Source organism: Mytilus galloprovincialis, chromosome 1 (genome assembly GCF_965363235.1).
Source record: "Mytilus galloprovincialis chromosome 1, xbMytGall1.hap1.1, whole genome shotgun sequence".
Taxonomy (NCBI): domain Eukaryota; kingdom Metazoa; phylum Mollusca; class Bivalvia; order Mytilida; family Mytilidae; genus Mytilus; species Mytilus galloprovincialis.
Window position 1 is genome coordinate 115,226,640 of NC_134838.1, and position 25,651 is coordinate 115,252,290.

Genomic DNA, 25,651 nt, shown 5'->3' on the forward strand with positions numbered 1-25,651 from the left:
AATATTGATAAAGATACATATATCCATATAAAATTATATGATAGGTAACAAATATTGATAAAGATGCACATATCCATATATAATTATATGATAGGTAACAAATATTGATAAAGGTGCACATATCCATATAAAATTATATGATAGGTAACAAGTATTGATAAAGATGCACATATCCATATAAAATTATATGATAGGTAACAAATATTGATAAAGATACACATATCCATATAAAATTATATGATAGGTAACAAATATTGATAAAGATGCACATATCCATATAAAATTATACGCTATTACTGTCTTCACCTTTCCTCAAATTACAAATTTAGGACATAATCTGTAATATTGGTTAATTGTTTTGTTTCGGATAAGCAATCATTGAGATTGTGCAGTGGTCAATCTTTCTTTTTTTTTTTTTTTTTTTTGTTATGTGTTTATTGGCAAAAAAACTACATATATTAAGTAAGTCCATAGTACATCAGCAAAATCGAGACAAGTACATAAAGTTGATATCTTGAATCATTCTATAAACGTATAATATAAATAATTATAATTTTAAAAAAGATCTTTGATTTAAGAAGTTCAGAGGGATTATATTTTGCACCGGATATCATCGATGATTGATTGGTGTTTAACGTCAATTGACAAATAGTGACAAACACGTACTCGTAGCATTGAACAGATACTATACATAAAGAAAGTGGCAAGGTTTAAAAAAAAATAAGTGTCTTTTCCTCCTAAATCCTGGGACTGTAGTGTAACAACACAACATAAGAACAAACTGCAAAAATAACTGAAAGTAAAAATATTAAAAAACTTTATAAATGAAAGTCCAAAAATGAAAAATAACAAACAAAACAAACAAACTTTAAGTTGCGCGCAGTAACTGAGAGACCAAATTTGTACTAAAAATAAATCAAACTTTTCCAGATTTTAATAATTTATCTTTATTACAATATATGATATCATACATCTCAAGTGTTTAATATGCGTTACATCTAATTTACAGAAACATGTGATGGGCACAACATAGAAAGTCCAACATTTTTTTGAGTATCTAGCCTTTTATGTATACATTTTTTATCATATATTTTTCAGCTTCGTTTCCAAATACAACAGTCTATCCTGTCGTAGAAGCCATACTGGTAGAGGGACCCGTTTACAATGTTCCAAATTACGAATCGGCACCGAGTTTGTCGTCAGCGTTTCAATGTAGCTTCGAGGTTGAACCTCTAGACTCTTTCATCTATGACATTTACTGGTATATTAATGGGAATAGTGTGACGGTCTATAAAAATATTCCAAATAGTGACATAAGTGGTACAATCTTGAAGAACGATGACTGGAAAGAAAAATATCAGATGAATATGGATGTACGTTATCACCATAAAAATTAAACACTATGTTGAAGATATTACGAATCTCTCTCATATATACATTGTGTAAATTGTAAAAATTCAATTTCCAGCAGTTAAATTTTAATGCCCTATTTATGGGCATTATGTTTTCTGGTATATGCGTCTGTTCGTCCGTCAATTCGTTCGTCTGTTTGTTCGCTTGTCCGTTTGTCTGTCGCGCTTCATGTTAAAGTTTTTGGTCAAGGTAGTTTTTGATGAAGTTGAAGTCCAATCAGCTTAGTACACATTTTCCCTATACTATTTTTTTATGACCTTCCTAATTTTAATGCCAAATTAAGAGTTTTGACTCCAATTTCTCGGTCGACTTAAGTGCGAGTGGGGCATCCGTGTACTATGGACACAATCTGGTTTTATTCAGTTTTGATAATAACAATTGTAGTTATGACATAAGGGACATATCCAATAGCATCTGTTTAACGGTTATTTCATACCGGTCAATCTACACTGCACTTTCTAGCACTAAGACTAAGAGTCAATCTGAGAGAGAAAAATAAAATTGATAACGCCATGGGTAAAAAAGAAAAAGACAAACAGAAAAACAGAAAAATAATAGCACATAGAAAAATAAAGACTAAACAACACGAATCACTGGGGATGATCTCATGTGCTCCGGAAGGACAAGTAGATCCTGCTCCACATGTGGGACCCATCGTGTTGCTCATGTTATTACAAACCTAGTAAATAGTCTAATTCGGTAGGCCACATTCGTGAAACGGGAACGGGATTGTAGCTATGACATAAGGGACATATCAGATAGCATCTGTGTAAAGGTTATTTCATAACGGTCAATCTACACTGCACTTTCTAGCATTAAGACTAATAGTCATTCTGAGAGAGAGAAAAAAAAGGTTTATAAAATTTATTAAACTCTTAGCAGGAAATACTGGTAAATTTTGTAATTGCATTGAATGGACAATCATAATTGCCTGTTTCTTGTAGGTAACATGCTCTGTGCGAATAAGATACAGTGTAGGATCTTTACCAAGTCCATTTCACAAAAGTACAGTATACAAGGCAGGGTTTTATGTAAGTTGAATTATAAAGACGATTTACGCTTCTTATTGTATTTTTTTTCAGTTAAAATGAAAACATAAAAAATATGTAAAATTTTCAGGACCTGACGATTTTTAACAACATTCATCAATTATACCAGGGTTATGATCGGTTATGATTTTGTATGTCAAACTTGTGTTCTGTCTACTCAAGACTCTGAAAGATGTACGAATCAAAACAGTAGGATTGCTAAATCCATTAATAGGAAATGCCTTCGATCATTGACATTTCATTTTCCCACACGAGCTTTGATGAAATATTTGCGGATGGACGAAACACCCATCTGCCGTTGTATCGAGCTATTGTTTTTAAAAGCATAAATATACAAGTCATATAAATTAGTGCATCTTAAGCATATTTCGTCTTCCTAATACTCATCAAACAGTGGCTCTCGAATTACAACTACAGAAAGGACAAATCATCAACAAACTTAATGAGCTATACAATCCAAGTATTCAAAAAGTTGTGCAAAATCTCGAAACACCAATGGTATCGAAACAGTAGGTGTAAAGGTTTCTCATAGATAAAAGCAATAGAAAATTAGAACTCAAGAAAAGCGTTTCGTCGGAAAAATTTTCGGCAGTTGCACTAGAATCAAAAGAAAAAGAATGAAAAATTAATTGAAAGACGGAGAGCATTACCAATCAAAAAACATCAGATGGAACTAACTCTCAGCGCGAACCTAATCTGTTGATCTGATACATTTCAAATAATGCTGCAGAATTTATGAACCAGTTGTTTCATGCGTAAAACAATTGTATTTATAAATTACAAAAGGAGGGAAAAAATATCGTAGTACTGAATATAATTTGTTTTCGTTTTGCATTTTTCTCCCTTTTTAGCCTGAGAAATATGAGTATACTGTAATAGAAGGTGAACACGTCAACATAGCTTTCACATCAACAGTACCTATTGGATGTATAGCATCACATCCGGACATACTACCTACTTGTTATCAGAATTTTTATATATACCAACCCCAGTATGACAACGAGGAACCTGTTCATTGTAAAAATAATATCGTCAATAGAGATGTTGTCTTCAGAACAAAATTCTGCGGAATCAAAGTAGGAAATCTTGATTGGAAGGAGAAAAAACATTTACAAGTCTATGGTTTCAGCGATGGTCTCTACAATCACCAAGACCGATCAACTGTCATCAGATTCTCTGCTACAGCTGTATCAGATGTTAATTATATTTGGCAAAATATCAAGATTCCCGATATCAAGGTATGCAATGTCATTACTATTTACAGTATAAACAGAATAATTATGGCAAAATTCGTATCACATGCAGTATCAACCGGAGATACCAATATCAGCCCGAGGTGCGTACTTTATGCCCGAGGGATGATATTGGTCGAGGGTGATACGGAATGTGATACGGATTTTGCCATGTTTTAAACGATTTATCATATGTTTAAATAGGAAAGTATATATAGAAAATGCCTACTGCTCAAAAGCACCTGTGTTATCTTCATGTTTATTTCTGTCTTGTTTTAACAAGTTTAACCCTTTTGCTGCCCGTAGTTTTTTCTGATTTGTTTCATATTTCCGAGTAGGGTGTGATAAAGGGTAGACATGTGATAAAGGGGTGTGATAAAGGATCTGAACAAAGTTGAGCGACACGGATTAAACAGCAGGCTATATATCAATTATTCAATATACATGAACTAAATATTTGATAAATATAGATTATAACATGGCAGTTTTCATATCAGACCTCTTACCAGTCCCTTGGTCATGATTTGCTATGTTCTTTTTATCATATACTTCGGCAGAAGACATACAGACTAAAAATTTCTTTTAAACTTTAAAACAATGCGTTTGTTGTCATATTTGTTATATTGGATTTTGTTTTAGAATAATTATATATTTTCCTGATTCCTATTTTTTTTTATCCAACTTTGTTATGTTTTACATAAAAAAAAAACGTACTATTGAGGTTTATTTCTAGAATTTGCCTAATGACATCGAAATGTTTTCTATACGTATATGATAAAGTATTATATCTATTTTAGTTATAACTGTAAACATCTAAATGATTTGGCTGTAATAAATATATGATATAAGCCGAAAAGAGCAATTTTTAGTAATGCACAGAAACAGACGAAATTTAGAATATGCATGTCAATAAACATTACAACAATATTTTCTTTCTCATCAAAGTCGACATATCCCCTGAATACGGAATTCGAAATATAGAAGAGGATATATCTATGGAGTTTTAATTTGTAAACTAACTTTCATCATTCCAGCAGCTTCTGCAATCGGAGAATATATCTTTAAGTTACCTCAGGGTTTGAATTTTCTTTCATGATTTCCTTGATAGAGAGTTGCTACTTACAAGCTATTAAATCAAGTGTTGAAAGTGGTAAAGTTGAAATCATCCCTTCCTTAATTTTACGGACGCAATCATTAGATGGTTGACCGTTATGGAATATCCGTTATATAGCGGATACGTTTCAAATTTCGTAATTACAATACCATTCCCTTTTCCCAGAATGACTTTTTTTTGTGACCTACCGAATTAGACTATTTACAGGATTTGTGCTAACATGTGAAATGTAAATTTAAAAAAAACCAGCAACACATGCTATGTACGATATTTTCCGAAAAGGAAGAGTACACATTCTATCAATTGAATGCCACCTTGATCTATTTGAAAATATTGTCAATACTTCTGTATAGGTGTGAAGTTTGGGGTTTTAGAAATAATTCAATAATTGAAAGGGTTCATAGTAAGTAAATTTTGTAAATTATTACTTGCGATACAAAAACAAATTGTTTATGATATATGGTGAATTGGGAAGATATCCATTAGAGATTTCAATCAAGTTACGAATGATAAATTATTGGTTCAATTTTTTAACTGGAAAACCTAACAAATTGCCTTTTATTTTTTATGTAATTTAGCCTTTAAAAAATGTCACATCAATTTAAGACACGTATGGCTGGTCATATGTATGTGTTAATCTTTTTTGTTAAAAAAAAACATGACTGATATAACCATTAAACAGAACTCAATTGATCAGTTCAAATAAAATTGGCTAGCAAGCCTACAGGAATCACCAAAAGCGTTAAATTATCGCTTATTTAATTTGGAGTTTTAGAATTATCTAAGTATTTTGGATGACAGGCAGATATTGTTATTTCCAAATTTTTGAAATGTAAACATGAAATTTCCAATAGAAACTGGAAGATGGCAAAACATAGAAAGAGAAAACAGAAAGGTTATATTGTGTAATCTAAATGCCATTGGTGATGAATATCATTACATTTTTAATTGTTCAGCTTTTGATAACTGTAAAAAACTGCATTGCATTTCATTATAGAAATAAACAAGTTAAAGTTTTATGACTTAATGAAAAAAAATAAAATCCAAAGAACTTAATTAGCTATGTAAACTTATCAAGGAGATCAATAACAAAGTGAACTTTTCTGGGTGAATGGCTCTTTCACTTTTGTACACAAATTATTGAGGTAATTGTATTGAAATATGTATAATTACCTTTGTTATTTGGTTTGTAAGAATAAACATAAAAAAACAATATATATATAATTGAAATCAAATGTAAAATAATAAATTATATAAACCGGTATTAATGTATTATTCATTCTAATGATAAATGAGTATATTTGCATATTTAGAAGAACAAATACTAATCAAAACATATTCTTTCAAATATAAAAAAGAAGATGTGGTTCATGTATGATACCAGGATTATATTTTGTATTTACGCCAGACACACGTATCGTCGACTAAACAATTTATGTATTTCTGGGCCAAATGAATTGCTTTTCAACGACAGAATATAGGCTGAAACATTGTTACTCATCGAAATCTGTGAACTAACGAAGGAGTCCAATAGCAGATGAAACGATAATTTGAACTAAAATTCCTAACTTTCGTACTTTTTTATCGAGTTACCTTCATTATATAGTAAAAATAAGTGCCTTTAACTAATCAATTTCTGTCAGAGTTTCTTGTAGTAAGTGAGCAATACTGCCAATTTGAAGGATGTAGTTCTTTTAGTGTCTGACTTATGTGTTTCTTCTTTCTCACAGTTAACTGTTGTAGATAAGGATTCTGCTTTAACGAGCAGACTGTGCCAGTCTTACAATGATCCTCATATTACAACATTTGATGGTAGAGCATACCATTACATGGATGTTGGAGAGCATGTAATCTATAGAAATGATAGAGGACCTTATTGGGTAAGACTTTTTATTCGCTTTACGAAAGATCTTTTTCGTTTTATTATAAAAGTTTATTTCTCTACAACCTTTATTGTTTTTGTGAAGAATTGAATTGATCAACTGTTAATTATGATAGTTATCAAAGGTACCAGGATTATAATTCAGTACGCCAGACGCGCGTTTCGTCTACACAAGACTCATCAGTGACGCTCAAATCAAAGATATTAATAAACCCAAACAAGTACAAGGTTGAAGAGCATTTGAGGATCCAAAATTCCAAAAAGTTGTGCCAAATACGGCTAAGGTAATCTATGCCTGGGATAAGAAAATCCTTAGTTTTTAAAAAAGTTTTGTATACAGGAAATTTATAAAAATGACCACATTATTGAAATCATTGAAATGGTTTTATTATTGTAAACGAAAAAGGGAAAATTTCGCCAAAATATTAACATACGACAACAAATAGATCCTACGTTTGTTTTTCTTCGAGAAAAGGGATTTTTATGTACTACATATGATATTGTAACTAAGAGTAAAAACGTTCTTTTTGTGAAAAATAATGACGTAAAGTTGTGGTGCTGGTATTCCCAATGTACATTACGCCCAGAAACTTTCCATGTTTTAAGTAATACAAAGGTAACCAGTCTTGTATCCAACAGTGCGTTTTATAGGATGTCGTAAAAAGAATGACCGATTTCCTTAAGCATCGGTCACACCTTACCGGATAGCACGAACGGACGCCTAACGGATAAAAATAAAAGTTGTCCGTTGACAAAATTGTTATCCGTTTGGAGTTCGTTGATGTACTGACCGAATAAAACGAACGTGTAGCGAACGCATAACGGACACACACCGGATATGCAACGTACCTGACAGAACGGATGTCGAACATACATCCAACGGACGAGTACCGCATAAAACGGACAACTTACGGAAGCGTACCGGATTAAACGGATGAACAAGATATATGGAAAAATTAAAGGCGACAATAATAATACATGTAAATCGCATAAATATTCAAAATGTTATTGTGTAACTGGTTTTGGTTTGTTCTTCAAAATGCCACCAAAGGGTAGTGTCTGGCCTGGATAACAGCTACTTGACTGTGAAGACGTGCCCTGACTCAGTGATCGATTAAGAATTCACGAACCTTAAGAAATCTGACATACCAATTTCTGACGCGAAATTTTCAATTGGTATGAATCCGTTCCAGATCCGTTCATCATCCGTTTTATCCGTTATACATTTGGCAGAATTCCGTTTCTCATTCGTTCAATATCCGTTGTATCCGTTAAACGTCCGGTAGAAGTCCGTTGGTGAATTTATCTTCCAGACCTCCAACGGATGTATACCGGACACGTAACGGATACAAAACGGAAACGAAACCAACGAGTACCGTACAAAACGGACGCCTACCGGACTTTCAACGGACATTTCATCCGTTGGACGTCCGTTCAATATTTTGAACGGACGTCGACGGATAAAACGTACGCTAAATGGACATGCAACGGATAAATACTGACGTCTATCGGATAGGAACGAACGTCTTACGGACATTAACGGATTGAAAACAAGTTATCCGTTAGTCATCCGTTCGAGCTATCCGTTAAGGTGTGACCGAGGCTTTAACATATACTATCAAATTCACGCTTACGTTTGTTTGACGTCATATTATTTTCCAAGATTTTCAGATATGCTTTGAAAGAAAAAAATTGTATAGACTACGCGTTGTGATATAAATTGCACTTTTTCTTTTGATGTTTAAATGAAATATAAATTTGCTTAAAAAGTGTGTTTAGGGAAAACCATGGTCTAATAACCGTAATTTGATGTTGTACCATAATTTAATAACTAAACATAAAACGTAACCAGAATCTAAGAGGGAAAAGACGGAGTTTATAGTTGTGGTATAACATGTTCATTTAGATGTTATTCTATGGCTGAAGCTCCACCCCATTTTCTAAAATATATGCGCTTCTCAACTATCAAGGAACTATCTATAGAGAGAAAACAACTTTTGTAATATATTTCTTGTCTTTACTTTTAAATCTTCCGTATCAGTGTGTTTTGCCGCTTTTCGAGGATTTGTATATGTTCCAGACTATATGAGTGAGTATTTGACCGTACGCGTACGGTCACAATTTTTATTTTTAGTTTTACAAATTGTTATTTTTACAATTAGATGGATAAACTGAACAAAGGAACAATTGAAATTAAAATTTTTTTTAATTGTATATCTGAATCCTATTTTGGTACACTCGCCCAATGTGACACTTGCTACAACAAGTAACGGAATATTTTTTACATTTAAAAATGTACATGTCTGCAGTTCATGCATGTTCCTTTGCATTTTCATTTTTTTGTAAAGTTGCTAAACATTCAAAAACAACTGTCCTCCCATATTATGTTTACTTCAGAGAGTAAAGTTATGTTGATCTGTAATATGCATTTGTATCTAATAAACTTGATCAACTTCTAAATATCAGTCAGACCGTACGCGTACGGTCCGACCGTATGAGTATTTTGAAAAAGTGCGCATACGGTCCAGACCTTAAGCGTACAGTCCAAGTACTCATACGGTCTGGAACATATACATATGATTTTGAATAAGAAACATTAATAAACCCTAAAAAAGCAGTAAATACGAAAAGCTAAATGGTAATTAAAAGCACTTTTATTTAATAAAATAAACTAACTGTGGAATAAAAGTGATTGTAGAATATCTTGAAAATTAACAATAAAACAAAAGTTACAATCATTTGAATAATGCTTTATATCATTGTCAGAGACGGATTAAGAATGAGAATTTATACCACATGTTTTACTCATTTTGGATTCGTGTGTTTAAATATTTTAATTAGAACCATGGTATAGTACTAAAAATTTAATGCTTTATTCGCTCTCCCTGAATTTAAAACAATATACTGTTGCACTTTGTTTTAAATCTTCCTTTGTCTTGTTGTAATTCATTTCCAGTAAGAAACAAATTAAGTTGTAATCAATTGATATTTTCCATTTCCGCCTTAACTGACATTCATAAAATTCATATGCATAAAACGTACATGTATTATGGCACTCATACCACATCTTCTTATATCTATGTTTAAACCATTTATTAATGACGAAGATCCTACATTTTTCAAGAATTAAATAATTGTAATATATGTAGGTACATGCTTTGTTCACAAACTGTGGATTTGGTTGGGCTGGATCTGCATGCCACTGTGGAATAGCAATCAGGAGCAGACAATCTTTATTTGTACTGAGGACTTGCAAAAAGATTTCACGAGCAGAAAAATACCTACTAGACCAGCCTATAACTGAGATCCGAACATGTGTTGATAGTGATTTGTCAGTTGTCAGTAGCGGTAATAGTTACACGGTAATTTTCCATTTCTTTTTTAAGATATATAGATTATCGCAGAGAAAAAAAGACAAAAATAAACTAATCATAGATACCAGGATTAAATTTTGTATTGAAGTGACATTGGGAAACATTTTTAACTCTTTACACATTTTTATAGATGGATAAATTGTCTCATTCATTTGATATGTTCAGAAGTCTCTTTGTATATTTGCTAAACTTCTTGTGTTTAGTGGGTGAATGACCTTATATGATAACACCATGTATGTAATAAATGATACTAGAGTGAACTCAAGATAAGACTTGTGATATACAATAATGCTATATAAACTCTAAAAACGACTGTCGTATTTTCAGAAATGAACTATTCTTACAGTTTATTTAGTCTGATATATCTTGTAATGTCAAATATACAAAATATTTTGAACCAATTAAAACCAAAATAATTTAAAGAGAACAGACACAACTGTTGAACCTCCGAAAAACGTCAACCTTGGCGCATAGAGTAATACGACATTTATTCAGCCAATAGAGAAGGAAGTTGTGTAACAAAAGATGGTTCCAAGAATGCAATTTTCAATACTTTCAATTAAATTCAATAGTATAAATGTTTTATTTCTTAAATTGTATTTAATTTAGGTCACGTTACCCATAGGAACGGAAATCAAATTTACCGTGTCTACTTATTCACGTTTCATCACAATGGTATCTGTAAAGCCCTCCATTTATGACATAAATGAAGCAAGAGGTCTATGTGGAGTTCCAAGTGCCATTAAAGACCCATCTGATGATTTTTATCATCGTGAACAAGGATCTTTAAACAACGATCAGGAGTTTGCCCGTTCGTGGAAGTAGGTGTTTTAATGACAAGTCAGATATTGATCTACTAGTATGTAAAACATATGTCTTCAACCAAATTTGTTCTGTAAAAAGTCAGGGAGTCCAGATATTTTCAATGAAAATAACTATTGACACGATGATGAACGGTCCATGTTCGATGTCAACCTCAGTTGGGGGGCTGTTCTGACTGAATCCAATCTATGGAACAAAAATTAAGATAAAACATCCTACAAATAAGCATGCAATTAAAAGTCACATTACAAAACACATGTTGAACTGTATTTCTATGAAAAAGTTGTTACCCAAATTTGAATTGCACGTCGAGTTGATGGGACATGTTGTTATACAATTCGGAATAACTAAAAGTGATTACAGGAACGCCTGACATATGGACAGTGACCTGGTTGCGGCGGCTGCGGCGTATCCGCACTTCTTTAAAGCTTTATATTCTAGAAGGTGGAATACCTGAATGCTTTTTTTTTTGTATTTGATGTCTTATGTTAAGAAGTTTCTGTCTGTCATTTGTCCATGGTCCTTAGCCTCATTTTCATGGTTACATGACTACTTTGGAAAAAAAGTTCAGATTTAGTGTAATGTTAATTTCTCTCTTATAATAAGTAATATGATAGTTATATTTAGTATACCGGGGTATGCGTACCTTGCAAGGTATTCGTAACTACAGACAGTTTTCATCTGACCTCGACCTCATTTAATTGATCAGTAAACAAGGTTAAGTTTCGTGGCCAAGTCCATAAATAAGATACTATAAGCAATATGTCAACTGAATTTGGTGTATAGAATGATTGTAAGGTGCGCATGTCATACTTGCAGCTGTTATCTGTCCGTGACCTAAGTTTCATGGCTCGTTGATTTTAGTTGAGTTTTTTGTATTTTTTTCTAATACTATTTACAATAGGTAAATAGTTCTTGAGTATGAAATGATTGTAAGGTGCATAAGTCTGTCTGGCAGGTATCATCTGACATTGACCTCATTTTCGTGGTTTATCGGTCAATGTTAAGTTTTCCCGGTGTATGTGACATCTGTGTTAAAGCTTTATATATAAAACATAAAATTAATGGACAGTAATGCAGGCGAGACAGTTCAGTATGTACACTCTTGTTTAACATTTCGATAATTATAGAAATAAATTTCAATTTCTATGAAAAATGATTTATTTCAAATCGCAGAATGAAAAGCCTTTCAAAAAGCATTCATAAAATAGCATTACATTATTAAATTTGTCTTTTTCTGTTGAAAATCGATTGTATATTCAAATTGTTTTCTTATGCGGACAGTTTTGATCCCAAGGTTATTTCTTGACGTACAAAATCCTTTTTGCACCTCAATTACGTTATGAAAATATACCTTCATGGGCTACTTTAAAAGATAATTTTCATCGGAATTTTAGATACTTACTCGTTAATTTTTTATATTTCTATTCAATGAAAAACAGATCATACTATTTTGTGACAGAAGATATATACAGAAGCTATTTTTTGTCAAACACATTTGAACATCTTCTTAATATAATACAACTCTATGAAATTATTAATTTTTTTTATACCATTGCCACGAGTTAAGGTAGCACAATACAAAGATTTTTCATCCCCAATCAGACATCTTTAAACTGATGTAATTCCACTCATCCTTCTTTAAATTTTATAAATGAGGTACCAAAAGAAAGAAGAATGATTAATCTTTCAAATTGTGATAATTTCATTATGACATAATTATTACATAATTAATTGTTATGTAATTAGTTGCTATATTGTGATGTCCAGACTTGAACGAATTTAGCTTCTTTGTTATTCATAGCATTCCAAAATATTTTATAGATTCTTGCACAGCACAGTTTGACCTCCAAAACCGTGTCTCAGATTTTTCCTATTGTATTTCATTCTCTCATAAATCTTCAATGAAGTTTGCAACATCAATTCATAAGAGATCACTAAATTCAATTGGGTATAACATTTGTTCTATTGATGTTTTTGGAAATCTGAGACACAGTTTTAGAGGTCAAGCTGTGTTGTACAAGAATCTATACAATATTTTGGGATGCTATGAAGAACAAAGACGCTAAATTCATTCAAGTGTGGACATCACAGTATAGCAACTAATTACATTACAATTGATTATGTAATAATTATGTCATAATGAAATTATCACAATTTGAAAGATTAATCTTTCTTCTTTCTTTTGGTACCTCATTTATAAATTATAAAGAAGGATGAAATGAATTACATCAGTTTAAAGTTGTCTGATTGGGAGTGAAAAAATCTTTGTATTGTGCTACCTTAAAAACAAAATGTTTTAATTTTTGTTAGCTATATCATTACCACCCCTCCTAACTGTATCGTAAAAAAACATGCATACTGACGTCACGGCTTATATTGCTTTCGGTGACTGACCAAAAAAACTAAAACAATTGAGGCTGATATTATAGTTAAAATGTGAAAGTTACTACTATAGAAAATATAACTTTAAAAAAAAATGCTACATATTCTTCTTATGATATAAATGTATACATGTATTATGTAGAGTGCGATTGTTTGCAGGATTCATCATACTTCTACTCCGAAAGAACAGCTCTTTATACGAAACCCCCATTTTTTATCAGAAGAACCAAGTATTGAAATTGAAATTGAAAACGACAACTCAAATGTAAACGTGACCGCAGGAACATATTGTATTTGTGAGAAACAAGCGGGAGCAGTAGGCGAAGAGTTTTATACTGCTCAGTGCAGTCTGTCAGACAGCACACAGTATTGTCCTTCTGATGAACAGTTGATACCTGGAAATGAAAAACCAAATAATCCTGTTGTAACAGTTTGTACATCAAGCAAGCAGAGAAGATCGTTGTCGCATAGAATTCGACGTAGCGTTACGAATACGGATGATGTTGTTTTGGACAATGACTCTTTAGATTACGATGATGACCTTAACGATACTGTCACTGTAAGACAATTAGATCGTAAGACTAAAAGTTAAGGTGGGGGTTGATGTATGTAAGGGAAATAATTGCGACTGTGATAATGATGACGACCTAAAAATTATATATTATGTTGCATATCTTGTGTATATAGATTGTTTTGATAACCTTATGATCTTGAAATAAAATTATGTATTTATTAATTTATCCAAACTTTGTTTTATTATGTGATTTTTCAACAATCTTAACTTATTTACAAAATCTTGCAAAATATCAATATTATGGAAAATTGATTGGAGTCTTTTTAATTTTTTCACATGATCCTTAGTGATTCCCTTTCATTTGGAGTTTAGGGGTTGTTATAAAATTATACATCTTCATAACAATTACAAATTTAGCACACCAAGTTTGAAGGCAAATCATCTAACTAAATATTCGAATTAAAATACTAGTATGTACACTTGCATTTAGATCAATTATGACGAGAAAATTACAATTCTAAAGTTCCCATATTACAGGCTGTATGTATTTTTTCTTCTTTGATAGGAATTGCAATTTAGAGATGGATGGACAGAAGAAAAGGCCAATCTGACATGCACCGAACGCATTAAGAAATCCCTTCCTTCTGAACTACCAGACATACCAGGATTATCAGATTATGAATATATTCAGTCTTGCATCTTGGATATAAAGGTCAAATCTATATTAGTCTTAACTTAAAATCGACGAAAGCTGATTGTATGTTACTTTTCACGTACACGAAAACTACCAATTCAACATGTTTTCATTTGCTGAGAAAAGGGTGTCATTAATGGTGTTTTTAAATCTTTTGAACTTTTCATGTACTGAAAAGGCATGATTGTTTTATTTTATGATTTTGATGTTTTGAATGACATTAATTATTGTTGCCAAAAATACAAATTATGTTTTTTTTTTTTTTGCTTTGATTTTTCATTTTATTATCTGTTTATTAATTTTTACTCCTTTCTTCTGCTTTCGTCGTAAATATACTAGTGGTCTTTTTTTATCATACAATTCTATATTTAATAAAGTATGATTCAAAGTAACGAAAATAGTAATCCGAATGAAAATAACATGTCATAAATTGTGTTCATTCGAAGGGATGCTCTGGATTTCCATCATCAGGAAAGTTTCCATAGAAAAAATCGAAACCCATCATGCATAAACACTTGAATTCGCTAAGGATTTTTACCATAAAGGGACAAAAGAGAATAGCCAAATCCATGTGTTGCCAAAGCTCGGAGGTGGTAGGGGCGGAATGAGGGCCAATAAATACAAATAAAATTATTACATAGAATAAACATGTGTATCTAATTCATATATAAAATTACAACTGGAACTTAACAAGATTTCTGATTTACTCTAGACAAAATAATGAGGGAGTTACTTAAGATTGACATGCCTTGTATCAAACAAGATAGACAATTAACAGTGCGGTCAGACAATTCCAAGACTTCCAAAAATAAGTCAAGATGAAGTGATAAAAGTAAACAAATGGCATTTGCAAGGAAATAAACACATAAACTTCAATTAATGACATTAAGACACATAAACTACGTTTGCTTGAAATTCTAAATATAAGACGTTCATGTATTAAAATAATGTTTTAAAACTAAGTAAATTAGCTCATACACTCACGAAAATATGAAAAATTACATCTTCAGGTTTTCTTTATCATGACAAGATTTTATGTGTTCTTTTTTTTTTATCAAAATATAAACTTATAACCTTATTAAAGAAGATAATTAGCTGGTAATCATTGTACCTCATAATTATCTTCCTTTTGTCTTTTTTCATCCAATGGTGACTATCATTATTCAACTGCCGTTTTTAAGTTCGTGTTTTCTGAAAAGTGGAAAAAAAAAACATTTTGAATCTGTGGTGAACTCAGTTTTAGATAAATCTGTATAAAGGTATAAAAATAAAAAGTGTAATGTCTCAGTTTTGTTGTTCTTAAATGAAGAAAATAATCATATTTGGAAACGTTTAAAATTTAAGTATATGACTAAACATTTAGCTCCTGTATTTCAGTATACTGCAGGTACCACCTTTGTACAAGATACAGTTGGAGCTGCGCAGACAAAAACTATTATGGAATTATCTAGAAATGAAACATTGTCACTTACAGAAACAGATGATGGATCACAATCTATTTTAGACTATGTCACAAGTTTACTTTGTCCTAATAATTGTACTGAAAACGGAAATTGCACATCAGGTAAACATGTGTTGAAAATTTACATTGAAGTTAGTTTGTAGAGGTTGCATACAATATCGTAACAGGAGGTCGTGGTTCATGTACGAATGTATTTTGACAATGTTGCTGCACTGTTGTAATAAACGTACTATCGGATATGTCACCAGACGTTTGTCGTTTTTTTTTTGTCCATAGGAAAATCCTTGGATTGAGAATTTAACTATAGTTTGTACATTAACAATGTTCTGACAAGAACTTGGTTTAAAGTTGCAAGTAACGCCTCTGAACCTTGTATTTGAAAAGATTGTGGAGCTCCTCGTTATTCTATATCGCTTGTTTTATAAAAGTCGTGGTCAATAGTGCTTTTGGGTTTTTTTTACATACAAAATGCATATTAGAAATGCTCAATAATTCACAATATGCTACAGTTCACCATTTTATATTTCGTTACACCTGAATCATCCATCATCTTTCGGATGTTCATACGATGCTGTATTTTTGTATCATTGGCTTGATTACTGCTTGTATGAAGGAACATTGTTCTTGAAAGTAAATACTACTGTTCAAAGTTTTCGAGCTCTCAATAGAAGTAGCATTAAAACTATAAATAAGGCTGTAAATCTTCATTTTTCATTATTTCGTTTCTGCAAAATGGTACTGACAACCAGATTTTTATTATATTATGTCTGTGTTATTTTTTTCCCAAATATAATTGTTATTTACTCAGTATATAAAAAAACCCTGTATTGCTTTAGTAGAATTGTTTTGTGCACTGTTTCCCGTCAATTCCAAATAGTTTTAAGGTGTGACTGGTACATATTGTTAATTTGATAGTGATGATAACTTGAAGAAATCGCTTTCGCAGTCAACACTTTAGAACTAACATGGACTTTTAGTTAATCTATTGTAAATTAGTGATTTGTTACAATAACGGTTTCTAGTGTTCTGTAATAATATGAACCACAACTTTATTCATCTTATATAACTTTGATGTCATGTGATATACAGATATAAAGCGGGTTCAACTCACATCTTTATTTTAGGTGTTTGCTCGTGTTATGATGGTTACATTAGTGATGATTGTTCAGAAGCAATTTCAAAGCCACCATTTAATATAACACTTCCATCAATGGGTTTGTGTGGAACAAGATCAAGGGCTTGTAAAAGGACTAATGTATATGGAACGTTTAAATCCAAAATCGTTTGGTGCAGACGTAGGCACTTTCAGGTAATTACTTCAGTCAATTTCTCAAAGTCGGATAATCATTCTTTTAATGGTAGGTAACTACATTTTTGTACAATATTTTAATATAAAAATATCAAAGATTATATGATGCACTCCATGCAGATGAAGACTGTCTTACAGTGACACCCAAAATTCCAAAAAGTTTTTTTTTCCAAATGCAGATAAAGTACTCTTTTCCTGCGGGAAAACATCCTTTGTAATTCAAAAAGTGCAAAGATCTATAAACAGATTATTTATAAATATTGACACAGTTAGACGAATATATGAGAAACGTGATGACTTTAACTTCCAATTGTCAAGTCAGACTTAAGTAACAGGGATATGCTCACTATACCTAAAAGCTGCTCTAAAGAAGAATGACTCAAATCGTGTATACATAAGTTTTACTGTCACCAGTAAGTTGTTCGATACAATGTGTCTTTGCATCAACTCAATAACAATATTTTCCTCAGTCTTAGATTTGTAGATATTAGAATGGACTGATCTGTTATCTAATTATTGACTGTGACATTGTGATAGAATTGATAAATAAATCATTTTTGAGCTATAAATACATTCAAGTGCAATATATCATATTCACCGTAGTGACATCATTTTAATGAAATATTTTTTAGAATTAAATTAAGCAAAAAGAGGAGCACAAAAAGATTGTATTTGATGCGAATTGTCTGTTGAAGAACATGGTATTCAATCAGAACATTATGTTGGCAATAAAGCAATGATTTTCATTCAAGTTTTGTTGTTTTAGGGTATATATGATTGAGAAAAAGACTCAGAAATATAATATTTTTTTTATTTGATAATTTTATATATAATTGTGATTTTTGTATATGTATATAAATATTGATTTGGACCCTTTCTGCTAATTAGACACTGTTCTTTGAGATAAAAATATGATACAGAATAAGCAATAGAAATTTATTTATATGTTTAGATACTGAATGGATCACACGAATACACATCAGGCTACGAGATAATACAGGCAGATTACAGGAATCTTTTCATGATATCTGTCAATCTAGAGTCATCAAGACGTAAACGGTCTACAGATGATGAGGTGATGGCAGATGGGTTTGAATTGAGTTTGTCTAATGATGGAAAACAGTTCGGAAATATCGTCAACATTATTATGTTTGATGAACAATGCTTTACATGCGAGTCAAACACTAAGAAATGTTATTTATTGGTAAGTTCATATAAAAATGTACGAACATAAAAACTTCTAAAACGGCCTTTTGTGATGATACAGTTGAGCAAATGACGTGATTTAAAAGACATATTTTGATTAAGTTTTTTGCACACCATGCACATATTTATAGTTTACTAATCATACTAGCGCAGGGTATTTGTCGATGAAACTGCAGAATAACAATGCACATAAAAACAAAATTTCTGGAATTCATAACACAGTCTTAATCAAGAGAAGAATGCCTATAAAATGTTTACGAATTAAACAGAGACGTATTAAAAAATAATAATCCACACCAATCATTTATAGACACATGAAGGTATAAATTCTTCTCGCGTGAACAATTTGTACCAATTATTTGTAATACATACTCCCAATGTAATACAACGTTCACTTTGCAATACGATATAATGCAAAAAAGATTATTTGTAATGATGTGGATTATTTTAAACGTTTTGTGGTGACTTAAATATGCCTACTCAATAAGAAAACATATTCTTTATCTTCATAGTCAAATAATTAAAAACTACATTCACGTTTTTATGCGAATAGTAATAATAGTTTTCAATGCCAGAAATGTATAAATACTTCTTAAAGATAGTGACTTGGATGGAGAATTGTCTTATTATTCTTATATCCAATCAAAGCGTTATATCAATAAAGTAACGGAAACAGAATTGCCAAAAAAGCATCATATAGCGGAGTTTTCAATTTTAATTTCAGAAACGTGTCCTATATATCTGTTTGTTTTCTCAAAACAAAATATTCTTCTCTAAAACACATTAAAAAGATTTCTGTTTATGCCATTTTATTGAAAACATAGTTTATTTTAGTATTAGATAGTTAATTGGTGAAATAAACATATACATGTTCTTACTTACAGGAATCATGTCCTGTTACAAGTACTGACCCTCCAGAAACTGTCACTGGTAAGGTGAAACTTAAGTTTTGTATGTTTTATTCTTTAAAAAATAACCACATATTTACATGAATAATTCAACTTTTATCAGAATTTATGTAATTTGCTTCTCTGGATCATAAAGTGAATACAATAAATCGTACGTTTTAATAATATGATGTTAGGACTTTGGTACTATACTTGCGTTCAAAAAAATGTGTCCTAAGTAAATAAATGAAAAATACGAACAGTGCAGTAAAGTTCATTGGGAACGCTAGAAATCCAAGTGGAGATAGACTGAATGCGTAGAAAGGGGATATCCCCTGATACAATAAGTCACGGTGACACCATTCCAAAGTCATATCTAGTAGTTAAGGATAGGCGAAAGATATCATAGGGACATTCAAACTAATAAGTTGGAAACAATCAGACGACAATGACAAGGCAAACAAACGTCAAAAAGACCAACAAGAAAAAGTTTATATACTCTACCAATCCTTATTCTTTTAACAGTTACGTTTCGTTCATATCAACTTATAGTAAAGACTTTTTCAAATGTTTCAGAAAGTGTGAAACACTCTCCATATACTAAGTACCTCATTATTGGAATATCTGGAGTAATATTAATCATCACAGTCATATGCATACTTTTGTTTTTGAAAGTAAGGAAATTCAATTCAAGGTTAGTATTGGTAAACATTAAATGTAGATGATATAAGAAAAATTGGAAATGCAAACAAAACATCATTATAAGCAGATTGCAAAAAATAATCACTGGAATAAAAATTTCACTAAAAAAAATGAAAGAAAATGAATAAAAGTTGAGCCTCCTCTCCCTACAAAAAAGGTACACAAGAACAAACAGACAATTGAAACCAAAATACGTGATCAAGTGAGGGAATGAGATCAGTATTTGACCCATAATGACTTTTATTATTTGTTACATCACTAATTAACAATATATAAAACAAATAAAATGAGGTGAGTTTGGTACTCACATACCCTCTCCATATGCTTCTGCCTGAACATATAAATGTACCTCATCTTCGGTTTTGTTTGAAAATGTGTTTGTGCTTTCAGTGAATTGAGATAGGCGCTGACGGCAAATTTTTTACCGTCTGTCTGAAATCTTTTTGGAACTGACAGAAATTGGTTGATGTTTAATCTTAACTAGTGGTATAGACACTTGTCTTTGTGGTAATTCTTTGTACTGATCTGTCGTTGTCTTTCTTTATGTTGCTGGTAACTGTCTTTTAGCATGTATCCCACTATCTTTTATTTTAAAATCTTGTCTCTTATCATCTGCCGATCAAATGAAAATTCATTTGTATGAAGAAAAAGTTGGTTTTTTTTTTATTTCGAACAGCGGTAAACTACTGTTGTCTTTATTTATTGCCTGGGTACCAACAATCTATAACTGTTAAATAAAGTCAAAAGTCAATAAACGAATAAATATGTTCATTTTCTAAATTTTAATCATTTTTTTAACATTGATTTAATATGAAGCACCAAAGTAGTTCTGTTCTACCATGTTCAGATGACCTAAACCCTAATTGGCAAATCTTTCCCTGATCTTAGTTTTCAGTGTTCTTAAAAATCGTATTTTGTTTGTGCAATAGTAGTAGTCAGTACTGCCATGAAATCTCATTAATCGTTCATTTTTCTGTAAATTTACTGTTTATTTTAATGTTTCATTATTTAAAACAGCTTTATAATACCCATTGAATGGATAAACTAAGCTGTTTTTACAAAACTTTTGTAATATTGAAATGCTATAAAACTTCGTATATGATTGGGCACAACAAATGTTCTGATTCGAGCACCACTGATGAGTATCAAATAGACTCGTGTCTATCGTACCTAATTATAATCCTAAAATATTTGATGACTTTTAGCAGTCCCTTTGTTGGTGGTATTACGAATTTCTTCTTCACGTGTAACGCGCTCAGTATTTCTATATAACCATGTAATATCATTGATCGTCAATTTTTTGTTTAAATCAGGAGGTATGATCAGAACCATTATATGGCAGCTTAAATTACAAAAATAGTTTATTTAAACGTTACAAAATTATTTTTATTTTCATGATAATTGAAATTACAAAAATAGTTTATTAAAACATTTCAAAATTATGTTTATTTTCAATATTGTACAATATTGGCATTAATGCAGAAATGTTACTTGTAAATTCACTATGACTTCCTAAACCTGTTAACATTATGCATTTTAGCTGAATGGCTACACGAAATATATGAGCAACATCTCTACCAAAAAGGATAGTTAACACTAAAAATCTTTGTAAAATGCATTTTGTACCACAATATAAAGGTTTTATGCCAATATGTCAGACAAAATTCCAGAATATAGCTCGACCAAATTTGGCACCACTGATTCATAAAACTTATCATCAAACTCCATCAATATAGCTATTTTAGTTCATTATTGTCAAAATCTGTGATTAAAAGAGCGGTATACAGTTTATTCTATCATGCAGCAAACCAATAATTAAAGTTTTACAGTCTTTACTACAATAGCTGATATTAAAATCCTATAAGATAATTTCTTATTATACCCCGCCTACAGAGAGTTATACTTAGCTTTGTGTGTCCGTCTGTGCCCAATGCCCAGCCAATATTTTGGGTATCGTTTACTGTGGGTCTGTATTCAGAAATTACAAATATTTGTTCGCGATCTTAAAAATATAAAAAAAAGGGTTACAGCAGTCATTTTTTTTAGAAGGAGTAGGTCCAGTAAGACCTTTTTTGGCCCCAAAATATAGCAGTTTTACAAAATTGCTAAAATATAAACTTTTGGTTATTTTGTGGACAGTAGAATGCTTCTGCTACATAAATATGGCCAGTTTTTGACAATACAATGCACATATATCGTGTACTAGCACCATTTAGTCATGCTAAATTACTGAAATATCTACTTTTCTAGCATTTTAGTTAAAAATAGACGGTTTTCGTGTAAAACGAAAGTGGCCGCATTCGTGTTCATCCTTAATATTGAAATGTTAGAATTGGATCGTTTTAAATGACTAAATACGTTAAAATATTTCACATAAATTAATTGATTCAAATGAAATAGACACTTAAGTGTTTAAAAAGTGGTCAAAATCTTTCGTCAGATGAACATGAAATTTGAGGCCAAAATCGGTCCTTACCGGACCTACTCCTTCACAATGACTATAAAAACAAACAACTATGTCAACAACAATAAATAGCAATTAATAATAGAAAGTATTTCAAAAATTTTCAATTGTCGTGAGCAACAGTTTTTTTGTAATTGGAGAGGAAATTGAAACAACGGAGAATTTAGACAACAGTTGTATTTGTACACTGTGGTATCATACTCGACTTTGGAGGGTTACAATATTGAAATCACCTCGTCTGTCATGTCTTCTCAGACTTTAGTCAGATTCTTCTGAACAACATGACTGAGTATTTTGTCAGCAGTTTGACAATGATGCACTGTAACGTCTTGGACTTTTTTCAGATACATGTACCTACTTTCTGTTTTTCGAAACTTTTTCATTTATTGATTTTACTTCAAAAATTGTGTCATATCTTTCTCAAAAACTGCTAAACCGATTGCTTTGCATTATGAATTAGGGTAAACTAGATGCACGACAAGGTTTGTATTCTTGCATATTGGACGTCTCAGCGATATTTCTGTTATATAAAGTGTTTTGATACATTAGTTGTACATAAAGAATATCATATGGCTTTTTCAATATCGCATCCGTATCAACCCGAGACACCAATATGAGTGTTGATATGGTGTGTGATATTGAAAAAGCCATATCATATACACTTTATTATATACATATATCTCAAGTAGATGTTTTTATGTAAGATGACGTCATACAGATTATAGGTTTGACATGACGTCATACAGATTAGGGATTTGAAAGCCTTTGCAACAGTGACTGCAATCGATGACGTGACGTCATACAGATTAAAGGTGTGATAAAGCTTTTGCAACCGTGCTGATATCGATATCATCACGGATTGCTGATACAGCACGCTTTCCAATGATTGTATTACACATACAATTTATCTGTATTTACTACTAAGTATATAATAAAATTAGATAACTGTATAAATTTCAGGAACAAGAAAGGCATAGAAAAGTTTGCATCGACACCTAAAGTTGAAATGTGGAATGTATACAAAGGGAGAGGGAAACAAGAAAAACTGCACATGAATAATTTTAAAAAAAAAATATTTTGTACTAATATTGAGTAGATTTCTATGTATTGCACTCGTTCAGTTTTCTTTATCTGCATATAATTGTAATGGAAAAGACTTTCAAAAAAACTAATTACCGGTATTGTATAATATTACTTATAAGTATACTTTGTATCATTCATTATTTTGTTTACCTAAGTTCTTACAAATTTACGTGCTTTTCATTTTCTTGTTGAATAAATGTCTAATGTCTTTATTATTTGTTAAGTTACATATAATAAAATGAGGAAACACCTGCCTGATTTTGATAATTCATTGTCGATGTTTAATCAACTTTACAGTAGCTATGTCAATAGAAATTCAGAAACGTTTGTTTTCACGTAATATAAGCCTATCGCTCAAGTTATATATCAAATATTTATCGACTTTGCTTTAAAAATGATTCCAATTTCACCTCTGAAAACACAATGTTTAGAAGCTTTTTTGTGAGCAGCAACCCACTATCAAGGAACTCATGATAGGAACCGTAAACCCTGGAATAGTTAATCAACTGGGCGATATAAACTCAATATGACGGTGCGACTGAAATTTGCTCATAGAAATGAAAATTATTAGTTGGAAGATGAAATCATCTCTGCTGTCGTAAAGTTTTGTTCTCAACATACCTTCAGTGTCAAGATATGAGGCAGATTAACGGTATATGTTGAAGTGCCTGTTAGTTGTGATAGATGGGTTCAACAAAGTCACCAAACTTTAGAATTATATAGTAAGAGAACATTTTGTAGGGGTTTAAGTAATGTGATTTACTGAAAACATGAGGTCTATAAACCCAGTGTACCACCATTCCTCATGTGAAATTATAATTTTGCAAATACTTTGAACGCCAAATTATTTTATATTGACATTTACATTCTGACGCCGAACACGCGACTCTTTGCAATGAATGTGGATAGATGCTTTTTGTGCTGTTTTGAAAATTTTACCTGTTATTTCTGTATTGTTCAAGCATCGTTGTAAATGTGGTGGAGTTTGATGCGACTGTCAAACAAGTGAGAGGTTAAGCGCTACTAAACCAGGTTATATCCACTATTTTCTACATTTGAAAATGCCTGTACCAAGTCAAGAATATGACAGTTGTGATCCATTTGTTTGATGTGTTTTGTCATTTGATTAGGAACTTTCCGTTTTGAATTTTCCTCGGAGTTCAGTATTTCTCTGATTTTACTTTTCATCTGTTGGGACGATACTGAAACTGACATATTTATAGATTCTCAATTGCTATATTGATAACATATGTGTTAGCATATGTGAATCAGCATTCCAATGGGAACCAACTGTGTTCCTGTTCTTGCCACATTGTTCCTATATTCATATGATGCAGACTCCATACAGGAAAAGAAGCTTGTCTTACGCTTCAACGTCACTTTCCGCTAAAAACTTGATGTCCTTTCACTAAACAAAAATCAAAGTTTAGTGACTATGTTGAACTAAAATATCCCATTGAACTTGAGATAAAGTATAAGAAGATAAGATATTTTATTTCCTAATCATAGGGCTCATAACAAGCATGTAATCACATAAAGTAAAAATAAAATAAAAAGCCTTTCTCTCCCAGTCGCATACACTCACACATACAGCTATCGTTCTGATTAAGGATGATTGATTTAACAGTACAACATGTAATTGAAAAAATTAAATACAGATACAAATGTTTTTTTAATTTTTTTATGAGGAGAGTCAGTTACCTACATTGTATATATGGAACGAAGGATAACTCTTACTGCCCAGAAAAGAACAATTCAAGTATAATGTGACAATGAACTGGTGAAGACTATAAATAAGTTTTATAAGTTTCTGTTAAGCAAATATTTAGTTTCTTAATGTAAAATGAGGATAGCAATTCACATAATTTAGAGTTAAAATGAAGGCTATCGTTTGACATAAACCAAATAAGCAGATTAATATCGAATATTTGGGATAAATATGGGTATTTTGTAAAGAGTTCATCCAGAAAAAAAAATCTTTCCTTATTATAAAGGGTACATTTAAATAAAAAAAAATCTTCGTCTTCAACCGATCGCGAGTTCATTGAACAAAACTGAC

The 25,651-nt window shown here is 31.4% G+C and overlaps 1 protein-coding gene across 2 annotated transcripts in view; it reads left to right on the top strand.

The window, feature by feature from the left end:
- LOC143052694 (von Willebrand factor D and EGF domain-containing protein-like) overlaps positions 1-23,804 on the top strand; it is a 42,232-nt gene extending 18,428 nt beyond the window's left edge. The window contains exons 6-19 of one of the 2 annotated variants that reach the window (XM_076225781.1): positions 1,099-1,373; positions 2,358-2,444; positions 3,314-3,700; positions 6,539-6,688; positions 9,840-10,052; positions 10,674-10,885; positions 13,431-13,830; positions 14,351-14,497; positions 15,857-16,043; positions 17,066-17,250; positions 18,203-18,454; positions 19,341-19,386; positions 19,920-20,037; positions 23,470-23,804. In XM_076225781.1, coding sequence (XP_076081896.1) covers positions 1,099-1,373; positions 2,358-2,444; positions 3,314-3,700; positions 6,539-6,688; positions 9,840-10,052; positions 10,674-10,885; positions 13,431-13,830; positions 14,351-14,497; positions 15,857-16,043; positions 17,066-17,250; positions 18,203-18,454; positions 19,341-19,386; positions 19,920-20,037; positions 23,470-23,605 — 2,795 coding nt within the window. In that variant the 3' untranslated portion in view covers positions 23,606-23,804. Of the gene's footprint in view, positions 1-1,098; positions 1,374-2,357; positions 2,445-3,313; positions 3,701-6,538; positions 6,689-9,839; positions 10,053-10,673; positions 10,886-13,430; positions 13,831-14,350; positions 14,498-15,856; positions 16,044-17,065; positions 17,251-18,202; positions 18,455-19,340; positions 19,392-19,919; positions 20,038-23,469 lie in introns of both variants that reach the window. The other variant, XM_076225787.1, reaches the window with a different exon arrangement.
- The last annotated feature ends 1,847 nt before the right edge of the window (positions 23,805-25,651 follow it).